This window comes from Molossus molossus, unplaced genomic scaffold (genome assembly GCF_014108415.1).
Source record: "Molossus molossus isolate mMolMol1 unplaced genomic scaffold, mMolMol1.p scaffold_m16_p_12, whole genome shotgun sequence".
In the NCBI taxonomy this organism is placed as follows: Eukaryota; Metazoa; Chordata; class Mammalia; order Chiroptera; family Molossidae; genus Molossus; species Molossus molossus.
The window spans coordinates 63456548-63476119 of NW_023425347.1; the positions used below are offsets into that span (position 1 = coordinate 63456548).

The window sequence follows — 19572 nt, forward strand, 5'->3', positions numbered from 1 at the left end:
TGCCATTCTCCTGACTCTTTCTGGCTTTTAATGAACAGGGAGTCAAAGACTTTGGCTTTAGAATAAAAGGAGCCCCAAAAGCGTCCACTGTATTTTACCCCTTCAGTCCATCTGCTGTCTGGCTCCCATGTTCATGTCACTGGCCGATTTGAATTCTCAGGATAATTGATCTCTTGTATCAAAAGATATCTGGCTCCAGATGTCCCAGCAGACATTGTGACCTCCAGGTGAATGTCTCCAGTAAAAGTGATCCCACCGCATCATCACCTCTCTCCCCTCTCCCAGGCATTCCCATGTGTCCTTTCTCCAAGACCCCTCCATTCCCTCTTCCACCCTCCCATCCCCAGATTTTTCAGTCCTTTGGGCACTCTGGTCACCGCAGGCTGTCCTTCATATGTGGCTTTAAGGAGTAGGATCTGAATTGTAATCCACAGTTGGAAGGCACTTCCCCTTAGTAAAAGGTGTGATCCTTTCCCTTTAAAAAGACAGAGAGAGAAAAAAGAAAATGGAACTGGTCCCTTGGAAGGGGGTGAGCCTCCCATCCCTGGAGGGTGCCCATAGGGACAAACAAGTACCTTATTGGTTGTGCTTCCCAGGAGATCCTACATTAGGTGAGAGGCCAACATTGATGACCTCCAGAGCTTTTCCATCAAAACAGTAGAGATCCCTCTACTTTGCACCAAGTTCGGCTCTTCAGAGCCCTCAAATTGCTTTGTCAGAACTTCAAATACAAAATCCTAGCACCTGAAAGATCATTTAGCCCAACTTTGAGAGGGGGCTGAGAGCCCAGAAAGGAAGGAACTTGCCTGAGGTCACACTGAGGGCCAGAGTCGAGGCCAGAATTCCAGCCCAGAGCCCCTGACCTCAGTCTAGTGTCCCTCCCACTGTTCTGATTCTTTTCTCAGAGTGGAACCTTGGAGGACTCTGGTTTCCATCCCTGAAGCCATTTGAAAAATGGCATTTCAATAAGAATTCCTTGCGTCATGTATCCAACAGTACCTACCAGCTATTATGTTACACACATGTATGTGTTTATTATCTGTCTTCCTCGTCAAGATGTAAACTCCATGAAGGCAGGACTTTGATTTTGTTATTGATGTATCCCCTATGCCTAGACCATTACTTGGTGCTTAGTAGGTGTTCCACAAACATCTGTCACAAAAAGGAAGGTGGGCAGGAGGGAGGCTCACAGGGAAAAAGGGGCCTTTGCTACCATCTGGTGGGTCTCCATGCCACTGCCCTTGGCCAGGCTCAGATCCTCAGCTCTCTCCTGACCGTTAGAGAGTCTCCTTGTCTCTCCCCCCACCCACCTCCCCCACCCACAATGCCACGGAGCACATCTTTAAAACTCAAGACTTGCATCCCATTAAAACCCTTCTGAGTATCTAGGAGAAAATGTTTGCCAAACATGTATCTGGTGAAAAATGTATGCTTAGAATATATTTTAAAATCTCTCAAAACTTAATAGAAGACAGCAACCTATTTTGTTAATGTGCAAAAGAAAAGATATAAAGAAAGTACATGAAAAAATGTCTAAAATCAGGCCTGTCACCAGAGACATGCAAATTCAAACCACACACACACACAAAAACCCTATTAAGATGGCTAAAATTAGAAGAAAAAAACTTGAAATACCAAACGCTAACAAGGATATAAAGCAGTTAGATCCCACATACATTTCTGGTGGGAATACAAAACAGTACGGCCATTTTAGAAAATAGGTTGGCAGTTTCTTATAAAGTTATACATGCACTTACTGAACAACCTAGAAATCCTACTCTAGATATTTATCAAAGAGAAATAAAAACATATGTCCGAAGGTTCATATATGACTGTTTATAGCAGTTTGATCCAAAACTGCCCAAACTGGAAACCACTTAAATGTCTTTCACCTTGGAAATGGATTAAATAACCTGTGGTACATCCATTCAATGGAATATAACTCAGCATTAAAAAGGAACAAATTGCCCTGGCCAGTTTTTCTCGGTGGTTAGAGCATCAGCCCTTGAACCAAAGGGTTGCATGTTCAATTCCTGGCCAAGGGCACATACCTGGGTTGCAGGTTCCATCCCTGGCCCTAGAGAGGGTGTGGGCGGCAACCCATCAATGTGTCTCTCTCTCTCCCTCCCTTCTTTCCACTCTCTCTAAAAATAAATAGAAAAACATCCTTGGGTGAGGATTAACAACAACAAAAAAGGAATTACTGATACATGCACAACATAGATGAATCTCAGAAGTGTTATGTAAAATGAAAGAAAAGATGCAAGATTCTACAGATGGCATGATTCCATTTATATGACATTCTGGAAAAGGCAAAACTATAGGGATGGTAATCATATCAGTAGTTGCCAGGGCCTGGTGGAGGGGGAGGAGACTGGGAGGGGGGGTGATATTCTACATCTTGCTTGTTTTGCTGATGACACATTTGTCAAAACTCATAGAACTGTACCCCTAAAAAGGGTGAATTTCACTGTACAGAGTTATACAATTACAAATCTGACTAAAAAAAAAAAAATCCTTCCACGGCTTCTCACAGGCAGGATACATGAAAGCCCAGCAGTTTAGCTTTGCGTTCAAGGTCTCCAAAGACTGACCTCATGAACCCTGCCTGCCTCACTCTCTGCTAGTCCCCTTACACACTCCGCACATCATCTGGAATGAACCTTCTAGTGGCTTTTGTTCTCATTCCTTCACTCATGCTCTTTCCCTGTCCTAAGTTTTATTTATTTATTTTATCCTCACCCGAGGACATTTTTGCATTTATCTTCAGATAGAGCAGGAGGGAGAGAGGAAGGAAGAGAGAGAGAGAAACATCTATGTGAGAGAGACACATAGATTGGCTGCCACCCACATGACCTCAACAGGGGCTGGGGATAAACTGCAACCGAGGTACGTGCCTTTAGCGGGAACCGAAGTCAGGACTCTCTGGTCTGCAGGTCAGTGCTCTAACCGCTGAGCCAAACCGGCCAGGGCTGTCCTAAGCTTTTATCCCCATTTGCCTGTGACCTTCTGAGCAAGGACCCCTGGCACTAGCAAATGTTGGCTCAATTTAATTGAGTCATCAACTATTTTGTCTCCCCCACCCCCTGGCCCCATCCAAGTTGAACCTCTCTCTGTGTTCGGGTGACCAGCTCTCCAGCCCATGCAAGGAGCGGGTTCCACCACCTCACTCCTGAATCCCCTGCTTCTTCCTGGCCCGTCAGCTCAGAAACATGCTCAAGTGTCTACCCCACCAAAAATAAAGGAAGGAAGATAGAGAAAGAGAAAAAAGGAAGGAGGGAGGGAGGGGAGGGAGGAGGGAAGGAGGGTAAAAATATGGCCTTCCCTTGGCGTTAAGGCCCTGTCTTTCCCTGGCATCGTCCTGTCTCCATGGCAATAACCAGACTTCTGTGTTCAATAATAAGAGTTGGGGGGGTTGCGGGATGCAGGATCCGTGCTGAACTCCCAAGAGTCCCCCTTTTCTGACCAAACGTCCCCATCTCCCCACAGCAGCATGCACAAAGGTGAAAGGAGGTGGCAGGAACGTGGTCAGGTGCGGGCAGGTGAGATGAGAACGTGAAGGTGAGCCTGGTAAAGGCTGTCTCAGCCTTAGCCTTCTGGGTTCAAAGAGCCTTCCCTCCTGCTCACATCCTTCAGAAAGTTGTGGGAACAAGTGTTCTTAACGTGGAGAGAGGTCCTGGGTCCCATCTGCCCTCATCCTTCTTTTCACGCTACCCTGTAACTGCAGAAAAAGGGTGACTGCCTTCTCTAAGAAGTGGGGAGCCAGCCTGGGGCAGAACAGCTGTCTGGTTCTCTTGCAATGCGCCAGTAACCAGGATAAACCTGGCACATAGTAAGTGCTCAACTAATTTTCGAACATTGCATGCATGAATGCCACTGACTAGCAGTGGCTTCAGGAAAACACTTCCTCTCCAAATTGAGTGGTCTTGACTGAAAAACACTGAGAGTAATACCTACCTTTTAAAGTTACTATGTACGGTAAATACATACAAAATCACTTTGTCCATTATAAATATATTCCTTATTATTATTATTATTTTATTTAAAAAAATGGATATTATGATTTCAATCTCAGATTTCTGAACAAGAAATATGGCTTTAGTTTAAAATGCTTAAAAGGTAGTGTGCATACTGAAGTACTTAGGAGGAAGTATATTGATGTCTGCCATTCACTTTGAAATTTACCAGATTATAAGATGATTAATAGATAGGCAGAAGGATGAGAATGGATGAATGATTAATGGATGAATGGTATCTATCATAAGGCAAGAAGAATAAAACATTTATGATATCATCTAAGTGATAGATATACAGGAGTACACTGTAAAATCGTTTCAATTTTGCTGTATGTTTGAAAAAAATTCACAGTAAGATTCAGGTGAAAAAAATTAAAACAAAAAAAGAACTCCTCCGTCAGATGGGAGTTCCTACACGCTCCTTGCATGGCGTTACTCAGACTCCATTCATCAGTTAGCGCACTGCCTCACCCTTGACGAATGTTCGTTGATCTCCTGCTGTGTGGGCCAGCTCGACAGTGAGGCTGGAGAACAGAGAAGTCCCGTCTAGGAGGGACCACACGCATATGCACACAGATTACACTGTAACGGCGGAAGTGTTCCAGCCAGGGAATTCACAAGAGGCTGAGAATGAAGAGACACTATCTGGAAAAATCAGGGCAGCCTTGTGTTTAAACAGAGTTGTGGAGGATGAATAGGAGTTTTCCAGACAGAAACTAGGAGAAGGATGTTCCAAGAACCGATCTCAGTGTGGCCAAAGGCTGAAGAGCAAGAGGTAGTACAAAGCAAGGTCTGGCTGGAGCACAGAGAGCCCATGTCCACATGGCCAGAGGTGGCCAGATGGAATAAAAAGACCTGGCCGTAAGAGCCAGAAAGGTGACCGGATGGAAAACCTGGTCCACTGGGTAGGTCAGCCAAATGTATACGCAACTATAGACACAGCTGTAAAGAATGAAAACAAAGGCTGCCTTTCCCGTGCAGGATGCAATCTCAGGCTCCTAGCTGGAAGCCCCAAACCCTGTGGTTTGGCAAGACGAAGCAAATGAGGCTTGCGAGTGAGGGGTGAGAAAGATTAGCTGTAACTACACATTCCAGAAGGACACTTCGCAACTCTCCCACACATGCCCTCCCTTGTCTGACTGAAGACAGCAACTGTTCAAAGACGTGTTGTGTTCTGCCAGCCCACGGCCTCCTCCAAACCTGGCCAAGGAGGAGAGGCTGGAGCACAGGGTGGGAGTCAGAGCCACGGTTCCTGGTCCCTGCCCTCGGTCTGTTTGGCTGAGGGACCCTGGGCATTCCCATCACTCCACCCCTCTGAGCCTCACTCACTCATGTATAAGATGGAAGGTAGCACTGAGGGTCCCCCTGCCCTTTCTACAGCAGCCCCCAGTCCCTGGCCTTTCTCCGCGGTCTCATCCACAGCTGTGCACAGCGGCCTGTGAGCGCCACCTGGAGCCAAGGCAGGGACTAGCACGAGCGCGTCAACACCCAGGAGCTGTGAGGATCCCATCAGAGCACCTCCCTCCATCCAGTCTCCATTCGTTTTTGTCCATTCTTTACTCCTGCTTTATTTTGAATTGATTTTGGTATTTTTTTAAAGAGCAAGTGAAAGAAGACATCTTGGAGGAAGTGGAGACAATGCAGGCAGCCAAGGAAATGTAAGGAGAACGCGTGGTCCTCAGGTGAAAGGCCACGCTGCGAACCCCACGGAGGGGCCCTAAGAGAAACACACTAGAGATCTTGGAGACGAGGAAAGATGCCAGTTAACTTGTAAAAAGGCAAGAGTGAGGGAGAAAGGGCAGGTGGAGTTTACTAGAAAATAGGACAGAAAAGGTAGAAATAGAAATGGGAGGGGGGGGAATAAGAAATTACAACGTCAAACCATTCATCTGAAAAAGAAGAGAGAGAAAACAGAGAAGGGGACATCGTCAAAGACTAAAACGCAAAACTTTTCCCAGACTAGGAGGCCCTGAGTTTTCAGAAGGAAGGAACCCACCAAGTACCCAAAGCAGTAAATGAAAATACACTCACACTACAACCCTTGGTCATAAAACCTCAGAACACAAGGGACAAAGAGAAGACCATAAAAGGGCCCAGAGACGAAGGTGCACGCTGCCTACAAAGGACAGGAAACCAGAAAGGCGCCAGAGTTCTCAACAGCCACGCTTGGAACTCACAGGCAACCAAGCAGAGCCTTCAGAATCCCGAGGGAAAATGATTTCCAACCTAAAACTTCATTTCCAACCAAACCATAGATCAGTTGCTCAAGTAAGAAGAAAAAAATGTTTTTCAGCAACACAGTCTATCAAAAACATTACCTCCCATTACTTTTTCTAAGGAAGTCACCAAAACAAGGGAGAAAATGGAGAAGACACAAGACTATCTTGATAAAAAGTAAACAGTTAAAAGCTGGTTTTCCCTGAGCCATCTGATCCCCAGAATCTGGGCCTCCTGTCCTCACCGGGATTTCCAGCCACGAAATGACAATGCTCATACCTGCCTCACACGTTCGCGTTTCTGAGACTGTTAACACACTGTAACTGACAGCCTGCCGGGTCGATAAAATGCGGCGGCCGCTACAGTTTGCAAGCCGTTCCCCAGATGGCCATGGTTTTCATGCACTTTTTCTTTTGGCTTCACAACAACGCCCTGAAATCAGCTTTACCACCCCCGTTATGAACACCAAGAAACTGAGATTCCATGGAGTGAAGCCTAGCCAGGCAGAGCCTGGATGCCTGGGTCATGGGTGGAGGACTCAGGGCTGACGAGTTCCCTTGCTTTACCACAGCGTCAGATGGTGTCTCATTTGGGGCTCCACAGTCCTCTGCTCGTTTGACAGTTGAGGGAAATGAGGCTCAGAGAGGTTAAGCGACATGCCCCACCTCACACAGCCAGTAAGTGGCAGAGCCAGGAGGATCTGAACTCTCCACTGCCACAGCTGTGTGGCTGGCACTGGGCACAGCAGCTGTGCTCCCATGGGAAGCGAGCAGCAGGTGGAGGAGGGTCCCCGCCCGCCGGCCGCTCTGCGGAGCTCCAGAGGCACTCACTGCATGAACCTGTCCCAGGCCGGGTCCGTGAGGTAGCGCTTGGATTTGCCCAGGAACAGGGACCGATATCGCTGCCGATGGTCCTTTGTCTCCATGAGCCAGGTGTTGAGGTAGTAGCCCACGCCCACAGGGTTCTGCGCCAGGGACAGAGAGGAGGCAGGGCGTTAGCAAGCTGGACACCTGGCCTGGAGACGTGATCTCAGGCCTCCTCCCCTCCCCACACTGCTCCCTACTCTCTATTATGGGTTGAACTGTGTCCCCCACAAAGATGTGAAAGTCCTAACCCCCGCTACCTCAGAGTGTGACCTCATTTGGAGATACTGTAGTTGCAGATGCAATTAGCTAAGATGAAGCCATACTGGAAGTAGGGTGGGCTCTTAACCATTATGACTGGTGTCCTTACTAAGGAGACGAGGGGAAGATGCCCATACAACACAGGGGCAGAGACTGGGTGGCGCATTCACAAGCCAAAGGATTCCGAGGATTGCTGGCCACAAGTGGGAAGAGGCCAGGAAGGAGTCCCCCCAGCAGGTTTCAGAGGGAGCACAGTCCTGCTGACACATGGATTTCAGACTTCCGGCCTCCAGAGCTAGAGAGGATGGATCCCTGTTGTTTTAAACCATCTAGTCTGTGCTGCTTGGCTATGGCAGCCCTGGGAAATTAATATGCCATCCCACTCAGAAACCCGGGTTGGTCATAGGTACAAGAGGTGCCACAGAGGTTCAGAGAGGAGACCGACCTGCCCCGGTGACAGGGCCCTGCCATCTGCGGAGAAAGAGCAGTACCCAGGTGAGCTGGGAGATGTTAGGAACCAAACACTAGCCCAGTGTGAAGCTGAAGCTGCTGCCAACTACGGACAGGCCTGGCTCGGGGGCAGCCCCCAGCCAGGTGCAAAGGGCCTCACTTCAGCCCTCCCACTTTGGCCAGCCCTGTGGTAGCAGCATGGGCGTCGGGTTCTTTTCTGAATGTCTTATTTGGGGTGCCCGGGGGGAGACTCTTCCCTGCAGGAGATGCAGGCTGGAGGTGAGGAGAGGAAGGATGAGGGGCACTGACTAGCTGGTCCTCAGTCAGGTAGGGCTGGCAGTGCGGGCACACTGGGGACCAAGCGAGGCGAGGAGGTTGGCATGCTGCTGTCCTCAGATGAGGCAGTGGGAGCATAATGAGAAGGCAAATAAGTTACAAGCAAGATGTTCCCAGGGAAACCAGAAGAGACCTTAAAAATATACAGCTATTCAAATCCAGGCAAAACTAACCGGTGCTACTGGAAGTCAGGACAGAGGAAGATTACATCACACAAGCGGGGTTGGCTGCCTGTGGGGAGGAGGAAGGGGGGGAAGGGGGGAACACAAGGAGCCCTTGCTCAACCAGTGATGAGAAATGGGCCGACTCCAGCAGTCGCCCCTGAAGCCGCAAGACACACACAAAGAGGATGGAGGGAGCATCCCCCTGGGAAAATAAGGGAACAAGATGGTTCTGAGGTGATGTCCCTTAGCGCAGTGCTTCTCAAAGTGTGGTCCCTAGAATAGCAGCATCTGCATCACCTGGGAATTTGTTAGAAACATAAATCCCAAGGCCCCTCCCCAGGCTTCTGAATCAGATGCTCTGGCGTGGGGCCCAGAAGTGTGTCTTTTAACAAGCATTCGAAGGTGATGCTAATGCCCGCTCAGGTTTATAAGCCAATGCCTTAGAAAAATAAGACAGTGGGAGTGGGTGTTTGTCCCTGGGGGAGAAAAGAGAGGGAATCGGGCTCACTCAGAGCACCAATTCCCAGGGGGCAGGAGGGTTTGGGGCTGCTCATCACCCCAGCAGATCCACTCACCCAGCTTCCCAGCAGCATCTGGTAGGCTTTTAAGCCTGTTCGCTTGGAGGACAGCAGGAACGGCGGCTGGTTGACGTTTCTGCATTCCTTCTCTGAAGGAAGCCACATACTGGGGCCGGATGTGGCCTAAAGGTGAGGGATGAAGGCTGAAAGCTGGGAGGTCTGGCAGCGGTCAGCCTGGGGCCAGGGCTGATGGGGGCTCCCTGACAGCCCTGGGCCTTGAGCCAAGGACAGTGGAGGCCAGCCACCTTCCAACTCAGCAGGAGCCCATCCGCCAGGGGTGAAGGGCCCTATGGTGCCATCATAATCCATGCCACCCCTGCTAACCTCCACCCACTAGCCTGACACCTCTTTCCAGGTTCCCAGGGGCCCTCCAGGCCTGGCAGGGTCCAGGGAGCTCCCCAGGCTGGGGTCTAGGCACTCTCAGACTTTGGAGCCACATGAATTGGATTCCAATCTGCTCCTTCTCATACCCTTGCTGGAGGAGCCTGGGCAAATCTCTTCCTTTCTCTGGAGCTCAGTGTCCTTTTGTGAAATGTAAATGGCGATCCCTCCGTGGGGGGAGGTGCTAGGAGGTGCCTAACCCAGAGCAGGCATTCAGGAAATGTTGGTACCCTTTTTTCTTCCCCAGACCCCACTCCTTCCCAACCCTTTAGCCGTTCTCTCAAAGAGATGGGGGGGGGGGCAGACCCAGCTAAAGTCAGATGACAGGCTGACCCCACAGAGAGGAGCCCAAGACCCCCGAGCTGGAACAGGTGTGCAGCCCTCCATCAGGGTAGAGCCCTATTCACACCGCCCTGCCCCATGTCCCCCTTGTTTTCTCCCCAGGAGAGGGAGGGGCAGGGCGGAGAGCAGTGCTAGCCCCCACTTTCCATCCCAGGCTCCCCGCTATGGGCTCCAGCCCTCAACCTCATTTAATTCTCACAGCCACCTGGTTACGCTCCTGGTTAGGTCAACAGTGCAAACCAGCGCTCAGAGAGGGACCCACCCAGCGTGGCCTCAGAGAGGGACCCACCCAGCGTGGCCTCAGAGAGGGACCCACCCAGCGTGGCCGGTAAGTGCAAGACCAGGACCGGGACCCAGGTGGGTCTGACCCCAAGGCTGAGCTTTCCCCAGAGAGAGCCACCCACTCCACCCGGGCCTGCAGAGCCGCCGTCTGAGAGAGGAAGGAAGGCAGGCCCTGGGGGGATACTGACTAGTTTGCGGGGACACTGGCTGAGGGTGCTCCAGTAAATCCTCTCCGAAGGGGTTGCTGGGTTGCGGGAAAGTTTTGAAAACACCCCGCGCTTCTTATTGTGACGAGAGTTAAGTTCGTCCACGAAGCTCTTGAAACCCAACAGTTCACTGGGTTTTTTTTTCTGTGAAACAGAGGGGTGGGTGGGGAAAGTGAGCTGTTACGCCAGGAAGATCCAGGGCGCCTTTCTGGACCCTCAGACGCAGAGAAAAGCAGGTGGCCACCCAGTAAGGCATCACTCCCCACACTGCTTGAGGACACCTGCGGCCAGGCCCAGGCAGGGGAGGAGCAGCCCGGCTCGGTGGGGTCAGTGTGACAGTCTCTAGCACCCCCTACAGGCCACACCCTCTAACCCAGCTTGAGTTTATCTTTCTTTCACTCATTTCATGGACATTTGCTGAGTCTCAGCAGGAGGGGTAGTCCAAATATTTAACCCCCAGTGTGGTGGGGATCACTTTTAGGGCAAGAAACTGCGCCGTCTGACCCTCTGGTGGTGGGTACGTGTCGTTACACACGTGTGCATGTGCCCGGAATGTACAGCACCGAGAGCGAAGCCTAATGTGCGCTGTAGACGTTGGGTGATGACGTATCAATGTAGGTTCACTGATTATAACAGGGGTACCCTCTGGGCCGAGGTGTTGATGGTGGAGGAGGCTGTGCGTGTCGGGGGACAGAAGGTACATGGGAACTCTGTGCTTTCTGCGTAATTTTGCTGGGAACTTAAAGGAAAAATAGAGTCTATTATTTTTCAGATAATAAAAAAGATGACGTGGTCTGGGTACTACGTTCAGAATGGGCACTGACTACAGGGCCAAGGTCCCTGCTGTGCCTGGCAGGCCCACCTGGAAAGGCCCAGGGGAGCTGCACCAGGCGGGCTCTGTTCAGTGGCTATTTACCGCCTGGTCTGAAGGTATTCAGTACCTCACCACCACCCCCTCCTCCCCGCACTCCGGGGCGCTCAGCACAGCACTCACCACCTGCTAACACTACACTGTTTCCACTCATGACTATGTTTCTATTTCCATTAGAATGTAAACGCCAAGGGGGCAGGCTTCCCCGCACCTAGACCATTGCCTGGCCTGGCCGTGCACACTGAGTGAATGCACAGTGGAGACCAAACAAACAGGTAATTACACAAATACTTAATTAAGTCCGGTTGCTACGAGCATGAAGCAAGCAAAGCACAGGGTGCTATGGATCCCGCAACAGGAACCTGATGGGTACAGGAAAGGGAAGTTGGAGCTAACATTCTGCCTCGGTTTCCCCTCCCAGCCCTCCAGTTCTCTGCCTCGTTAACAGTGCAGCACTAACCGGGCCTGTGAAGTGTGCCCAGAACAGCAGGACACCCCGGCCTAGCTGTCAAGGTCCCTGCAGGCTTTGTGGCCAGTGTCCTATCCCGATGGCACTGTGGCCATCTGCACTGCCTCTGTAGTTCATGCCAGGGCCGAGGAGAGAGAACTGGCGGTGAAGTCAGACAGGCGTGTGGGGTTCAAATCCTGACCAGCCTGACCAAATCCCGTGTGACCAGCCTCAGTCTCCTCACCTAACACAGGGAGACATCCCGCCCTCGAGGTGAGCAGGATGTGGGGAGGGCCCTGCATGGTCCCTGGCTCACGGGGTGGTGTTCCCGTTGGTAGTAAGTGAGGCCTGTTAACCTGCTGGGGAATGCCCCCCTCACCCCTCCTGCTACACACCTGCACAGAGTAATGTCCGTAAGGCTGGGGCTTGCTTCGATCACCAGAGAAAATGTCGTAGAAGCCGCGGGTGCCCATGGATCGTTCCAGGCATGCCTCTATGCCGCTTTTGAGGGTGTAGGTGCATGGTGCCAGACCGCTGCCCTAGAACAGAGCACAGGTGCCAGGCTCTGTGGGAGGGCCCAGGGCCCCTCGGAGTCTCGGTTTCCCATCTGTTCTGGGAGTCTGCCTGCAGGACTGCGCAGGAAGGCAGCCAGGCCCGGTCAGGTGAGGAGGTACCTGAGGAGCCGTGGAGGACGGCTTGTTGGTCATCCTGCACATGAGGCCCTCGGAATGAGAGCGGTTCCAGGCCTTCTCCTCCAGCTTCGTGTAAGGGTTGCCCTTCTCACCATAATTCCCAGGGCCTGGATAGTAGTTCTGTGGGGGGAGGGAGGGACATGAAGGCCATCAGTCCCACTTCTCCTTTTTTTTTTTTCCTCACCCGAGGATATTTTTCCATTTTTTGTACAGATAGAGTGGGAGGAAGAGAGAGGAAGGGAGAGAGAGAGAGAGAAACATCGACGTGAAGGGACACATCGAGTGGCTGCCACCCGCACGACCAACCAGGGCCGGGGACAAACTGCAACCGAAGTACGTGCCCTCAGCGGGAACCGAACCCGGGTCTCTCCGGACCGCAGGCCAACGCTCTAACCGCTGAGCCAAACTGGCCAGGGCAGTCCCACTTCTTATGCTAAGTGTACCTGAGGAAGAGATACCCCCCAAGAGGGAATAGGATTTTCAGGGACCCTGGGTGTCCACTGCCCCCCGACACACAGCACTGTGGGCCTGTGAGCCTCCATCACTGATCAGACCTTCGTTTCCAAGGTCAGACTCTTCACCAGGACCCTGCTGCCTGTCAGCTTAGCTCACTGCTCTTTTCCTACCCCCACTGCAACCTGAGTGGGTCCTCGCTGGTCCCCAAACACACGCCGCTCTGCCAACCTCCGTGCCTTCGCTCACTCGTGCCGATACTGCCACCTGCAAGGCCCTTCCTGCCTTCTTTGCCTTGGAACATTCTTCTATGAGCCGACTCAAATGCCCCCTCTCCTGGGACTGAAGCCTTCCTTCCCCATCACCCAGACAGCTGCTTGCTTTGGTGGCCTCGGCAATTCCATCCATTGCCCATGGCCTAGCCCTGCAGCTGCATGAATGAGTCACACTGTGCTGTGAGCACTGCTGTGACCTGGAAGGATCTGGAGTCTAGCTGAGTGACGTGGGCAGGCCACTTCATCCGCCTGAGCCTCATGGTCCACCTTTGTAACATGGGAATGGTGACGCTTTCTTCCAGGGTAACGAGGACAAGCTTTTAAAATAAAGCCTCCTGCACAGTGCCCGGCCCATAGTGGGCACTGACGAGTCAGGGTTGGGTGGCTGATTTGGGGCATGGGAGGAGGTAAGAGAGGCTGATAATTATGGCTGGAAGGCTGGAATGACCATCTGGGACCTTGACTGCCAAGGTCAGAAGTGTGTTCTTTGTAGATGGAGTGAGAAGAGCCACCCAGCAGTGTAGGTGGGTGGGAGGGGGAGGTCCTTGGGCAGAGACCCAGCAAGATGTTTGTTGCTGCTCTGTATTTTTTAGCCACGAGGGGTCGCTGCCGCTCCACGATGGCTCAGCCCTTCCCACCACCGGCCCCTAGAAGCCCTGGGGAAGCAGCCCCAACTGGGCGGGTGGAGGGGACAGGGAGCTCTGCGGGGGAGGGGGACAGTCAGGCCACTGCCAGCATCTGAATTGTTCACGCTCGGGGGGAAAATGACTAACCATCACCTTCCAGGGCCCGGGGTTTGCAGTGTGTTCAGGAGAAAAGCCCCAATGTGGGAAGCTGGGTCCCTGCATGACGTGTTAGGTGGTCCTGGAGACAACCCCATGAGATCAAATCAGCACCATCTGTGATTAACAGATGGGGAAACCGAGTCCCGGAGAGGCCAACTGTGTGTCCAAGGCCCCACCTCCAGAAAGGGGCAGTGCACGGGTTCCAACTCCCGAATCCAGTCTTTTGGAGCCTCTACTGTTTGCCAGGCACCATTTGGGCACAAGGTGGGAGGGCGCTGAGCATCACGGCCTCCCTGAGGCCTTACAAGTGACCGACAGGAAAGGGGGCGAGACGCCGCTGCTCCCGCCTGCCGGGCACTCCGGGCAGAGCCTCAGACTCAGGTCCAGAGTGTCACACACCGGCTGAGGTGAAAGCCTGTGGTTTTAACTAGAAAGGTATGTCGTCAGAGCTTCTGGGATCCAGGCAGAAGGAGTGATTAATTCGGGGTGGGGGTGGGGTAAAAGAATTGGCACTTGGAAGGCTTTTTAGCTGGACCTTGAAGAACAAGAAGGATCCTAGGGGAGGGGTGGGGGAAGGGGGCAGTCCGCCGGGCAGAGGGGCAGAGGCATGGGGGCCGGAACACCTCTGGGTGAGTTGGGAGAGGTATGGTGGGAAGAGGTGAAGAGCCCTGGAAGGTGCTGCCAATGTGGGAGACCAGGGGATCGTCAGGAGGCCGCCCCTGGGTGAGGTGGGGCAGTCGTCTGGAGGGATGGGAGGAGGACGGGAGGCTAGAGCACAGCGCCAGTGACTGCAGGGGAACAGGTGTGGGGTTTCTGGCTCTGGTTGCAGGGTGGAGCCATCCCCAGGAGAGCAGGTCTGGGGTAGCGGCTGACGTGATGGGGGCGGGGTGCAGAATCTGAGGTACCAGAGGGACCCTGGGGTCGGATCTGGAGCCATCTGCATGGAGTCTGGCTGAGTGAAAGAGGTCACCCCAAAGACAGGAGGGCCCGGGAAGAGGAGCCACAGAGGGAGGCTGACAGAGGAACTCCAGGGCTGCAGAGCCCAGTGTCCCCGAAGCCAAGGGGGGGGATGCAGAGGGAGGGCTGGCGGACACACCGGTGCCAGTGGGGGTGGAGTTCAGAAACCGGAGGAGGCACTGCCTCTGCAGGGTTCCACAGCCTGTCCTCTGGGCGGAAGGAGGCATGGAACCCCAAAGCAGGCACCCACTTTGGCAGGAGGAGTGTATAGACCTACAGTGGTGGGGGGACAACAGTAGGGACCAGAGACCAGAAGAGGCCATCAGGCTCCCAGCCCAGATCTCACAGCAAGACGAGGATGGAGAAAAGCAGGCTTTGGAATGAGCTCCCCAAGGTACTGCCTTCACCCACCCGGGTAGTGACACCTCCCTGAACTTCCTGTCCAGGGCTGAGCCTAGGAGAGCAACTCCGAGAAATCCTGCAAGGCATAGACAAGGTTACTGCAGGAGCAGATATGGGACCAGGGGGAGAAGAAACAGCTGGAAGGGAAGGACACACCATTGTCACCCTGCTCAGCCGACACCCACAGATGCTCCAGAGCTGGGGGCTGAGGACACAGGAAGGAAACACACTGGATCAGATATGTTCCCCCAACTCCTCCGCCATCAGCTGGGCTGGGCTCTGACAGTAGACCTTGTCCTCCACTGTTAGTTGAGGAACAAAATCCAAGTGAGCCCAGCCTTGGATACAGTGCAGAGGTTACATGTGGACACCTGGATTCAAATCCTGCTTCTGTCACTTAGTAGCTCTGGGACCTTGGGCAGTTACTGCAAACCCCTGTACTCATTTTCTCATCTAGAAAGTGGAGACAACGATAGTACTAACTTCATAGGGTTGCTGTGAAGATTAAATGAATGAGTACACCGAAGTGCTTAGAACAGTACTGGGAAGTGCTAAGATGACCGCTTTAGACTGGAAGGTGACGCCTCATTTCAAAATGCCTGCAGGCACCCTCTCTAAGCATCTGAACCTGAAGAGGCAGGTGCTTGTCCCTGAGCAAGGCAAGGAGTAATTTCCGGGCCTCAAAGGCTTCCCAATGATGCAGTGGTGGGGAAAGGCCCTGGCTGTGGGGTTGGACATGCCTCACTTACAGCTGTGCAGCCTGGGACAAGTTGCATATCCTCTCTGAGCCTCCAAGTCCTCATTAGGAGTGAATGTAAAAAATGCGAATGTTGCCCTGGCCGGTTTGGCTCAGCGGTTAGAGAGTCGGCCTGCGGTCCAGAGAGACCCGGGTTCGGTTCCCGCTAAGGGCATGTACCCGGTTGCAGTTTGTCCCCGGCCCTGGTTGGTCGTGCGGGTGGCAGCCACTCGATGTGTTCCTTTCACGTCGATGTTTCTCTCTCTCTCTCTCTCCCCCTCCCACTCTATCTGAACAAAAAAAATGGAAAAATGTCCTCGGGTGAGGATAAAAAAAAAAATGCGAATGTTTTGGAGCACCCGGTGCTCAGGAGGCGTGCCTGCCCACAGTCCACAGATACTCACTGCATGCCTACCATGTGCCAGGCACTGCCAGGACTGGGGCTTCTGCAGCAACTAGGCAGATGTGGTCCACCCTTGGGGGCTGATGTCCAGCGCGGGTGGTGGGGGCAGGCATAGACACATGATCACAATAGGGATTCTGAGGAAAGGGAGATGTCACCTAGTAGGGCTCAGGTCAGACCTTGGAGCTGAGAGCAGAGGGATGAGTAGGAGTTCTTTAGATGCAGGGCTACTGAGGGAAGGGCATCTCTGGCAACAGGCAGAGCAGGAGCGAAGCCCTCGTTGAAGAGCATGGCGCATGTGAGGAGCTGGGAGGCCAAGAGTGTCCAGCACGGAGCCCGGGGCCAGGGGTTGGGGCACTCGGCAACCACAGTGCTCACCTGGTATGAGGTGACGCCTGCCTTCTCTTTCATGACCTTATTGAGCTTGAAACCCACTCAGTGTCCCCCCAACATGGGATGTTCGTCCCAGCCCACAGCGATACCATTGCAGCCCTCCTGCCACCCCCCACCTACCATGCCTTTCACCTCCCATCTGGACCGTTGCAGCCTCCAGCCCTCACCTCCATAAGCAGGGTGTACCCCTGAAAATGTAAGCCAGGCCCTTCCCGTCCAAACCCTCCACCGACCTCCACAGCACTTGGAATCAAACAGAAGCCCCCACATTGCCGCAAGGCCCTCAAGGCCCGCCCTCACTCCTGCTCTCTCCGCCTCCGGCCTTGCCCACTCTCCCCAGACACACCGGCCTCCCGCCAGCTGGTCGGACTCGGGGCCTTAGTCTTGGCTGCTCCTGCTTGCCCAGAATGCTCTTTTGCCGATACCATGAATCTCAGTTGCTTGTATCCTGTGGGTTTTGCTCAGAAGCCATCCCAGACCACCTTTAAATTGCACGTCTATCACTCTCTAGCCCTTCCCTGTCTCAAGTTTCCTCATAACCCTAATAATACACGATTGGCTTCTTGATACTGCTGTTTCTAGCACTAGAATGCCAGCCCCAGGACAGCAGGAACCTTGTCTTCATCACTGCTGGGTCTCCAGGGCCAGCCACAATGCATGGCACTTAGTGGGTGCTCCGTCACTGGCTGGCTGGCTGGATATATAGATGAACGAGTTTGCTGAGCACCCAGTGTGTGCTGGGCTTTGTGCTGGGGACTCAGAGATGAACCAGAATCATCCCTGCTAGCAGGGGACTTCCGGTCTAGTTGGGGGACAGACACAGAGATGCACAACAGCCAGTGGACTTGAGGCTGTGGCACTGGAGAGCTGAGGGCTACGGGGACCCAAAGGAGAGCCTGGCCAAGCCTGGGGAGGAAATGGGATGAGGGGGGTGCTTCCAGCCCCACCCGGCTACATGCTCTGGAGAGAGCAGAGGATGGGAGGGCTCCCACCCCTCACAGGAGAACACCTACCCCGATGGGTCCTCGGAAGCGAACCTCCCCAGAGCTGAGCAGCCCCCGGGTGCTGCATGGTTTCTGCTGCAGTTGTTCTAAGAAGTCTTTGAAGTTGTAAGAGCCGGGCCCCAGCTTTTCCTTCTGCCCCCAGAGAAGAGAAAAGGTGAAAACCTTAAACTTGAGGATGTTCACATGGGAAGGAGCCTGGGGAACGGTGATGCTCCTTAAAGGATGAGCTCTCCCTGGGCCTGTGGCCCCCTTGGAGTGGGGAGGGGCACAGCCCAGGGACCTCACCTGCAGCTGCTTCTCTCTCAGGATGGCCTGGTACTGGAAGTGGGGCATCTGGGTAAGCCGGGTGGCTTCCTGGGCCTTGGCCCAGCCTGTGCCCACCTCCTTCATCAGCTTTTTCTTGCTGAAGCAAGTCTCCTTGTAGCCATAGGTGCCAGGTCCTAAGTGGGACTGAGTCAGAGCACAGTCAGACCTGGGACAGCCGCACACACTCAGTCCACCCACAGAGCAAGTCCTCATGAAGCTGCCACCGTGACCTGGGAGTGACCCACCCCTCTCAGGCCCCACCCCTAGCACCTGCCTGGCACTGAGGGGGTGTGGGCTCAAGGTTATCATCATGAATTCCTGTCACTGCCCTTACACTTCAGCAACTCGTTCAGGAACCCACAGTCAGTGCAAGAGATGGGCATGGAACCCAGGTGTCTGTGGCCCTGACCCATGCCGTTTTGCCACAGTCCTGCCCTGCGCTGTGCTGAGGACAGGGCATGGAGAGATGTAGGCATATCCCTACAGGGCTCAGCTCGTCCACCATGGTGGGGGACTCAGCGGGCAGGGCCAGACCACATGGAGAGTCAGCGAAGCTGGGCAAACTCACATCGTCCACGGAATTAAACCTGGAGCAGTGGGCCTCCGTTAAGGTGCTCAGCTTCTTCTGGTTGGGGCAAGCGGCAGCACTATCAAACCTGGGGAAGGACAGAGGCCCCGCGAGAGCCCAGTGCCTGGCACCCAGCCCTACAATGAGCAGTTCTAGGGGGCAGGGAAAGTGACTTTGGAGTTAGCTGGGGAAGAATGAGCAGGTGCTCCCACCTCAGGGTCTTCCTCCTTCCTGGTCACCTCACCACTCCTGCCTGGTCTCCTCCCGTGCTGGGAGCCTTTACTCAAAAGTCATTTTCTCAGTGCAACCCCCACCCCACCCCACCCCACCCTCCAGCACTTCCCGGCTCCTCCTCCCAGCTTTCTATTTCTCCATAACCCTTATCACTCCCCAACATTTTATATATTTTACTTATTTATTATCCACTCCAACCACCCTGCCCTCCAAGAATGCAAACCCTGACTACAAGGTTTTGCTGCTTTGTTCACTGCTGTATCCCCAGATGCTAGAACTGTGCCTGATACATCCTAGGCGATATATACATATAATAAGTGGTATATATACACCTCAGTATCATGTGTACATATGAACGAAGAAAGACCCCTGGATTGAAATCCTAACCACCACTTTTAAATTTTTTTTTTTTTAATCCTCACCAGAGGATACTTTTCCATTCATCTCAGACAGAATGGGAGGGAGAGAGAGAAACATCCATGTGAAAGAGACACATTGACTGGCTGCCCCTGCACGATCCGACCGGGGCCAGGACCAAGGGCAACCAAGGTACGTGCCCTTGGTCAGAATCGAACCCAAGACTCATCGGTCCTCAGGCTGACGCTCCAACCGCTGAACCAAACCAGCCAGGGTCCTAACCACCACTTTTAAGCTGAGCGACCTGCTGTGGGCCAGGCCACTTGGCCTCTCTGAGCCTGGCACCTTGTAGGTGCTTTTGAAATGGTTTTAAATGACTTAACAGTGATCAATGGACTCTGGGCAGGGCAGAGCGGCAGGTATGAGGGCGAGAGAAAGCCCAGCCTCCCACCCCTCCTGCCAGCCCCTCCTACAGCTCCCCCCTCCCGCAGGCTGCAGCCCTGCATGGGGCGCCCTCTCCCTGGCCCCCAGCGCAGCCCCACCTGTGGCTCTGCGACCCGAAGGCTGCCCGGCTGGAACGCTTGGTGGACAT

General features: G+C 53.3%; 1 protein-coding gene across 1 annotated transcript; it reads right to left on the reverse strand.

The window, feature by feature from the left end:
* Positions 1-402: 402 nt before the first annotated feature.
* LEXM (lymphocyte expansion molecule) lies at positions 403-19572 on the reverse strand. The gene is made up of 10 exons (XM_036256795.1): positions 19523-19572; positions 18306-18477; positions 17801-17965; positions 17525-17647; positions 12090-12227; positions 11811-11954; positions 10079-10240; positions 8883-9008; positions 7064-7197; positions 403-475 (listed from the first exon to the last, which is right to left on the reverse strand). The coding sequence occupies exons 1-10, from the start codon at positions 19570-19572 to the stop codon at positions 403-405; spliced, it is 1287 nt and encodes a 428-aa protein (XP_036112688.1).

Excerpts from the sequence above, each read along its gene's own strand:
- LEXM (XM_036256795.1), bottom strand. The coding sequence starts at position 19,572 with ATGTCCACCAAGCGTTCCAGCCGGGCAGCCTTCGGGTCGCAGAGCCAC. Across the intron at positions 17,966-18,305 it reads TGGTGGACGAGCTGAGCCCT|TCCCACTTAGGACCTGGCAC; the intron begins GTAGGGATATGC and ends GCTCTGACTCAG. Across the intron at positions 11,955-12,089 it reads CGTCCTCCACGGCTCCTCAG|GGCAGCGGTCTGGCACCATG; the intron begins GTACCTCCTCAC and ends GCTCTGTTCTAG.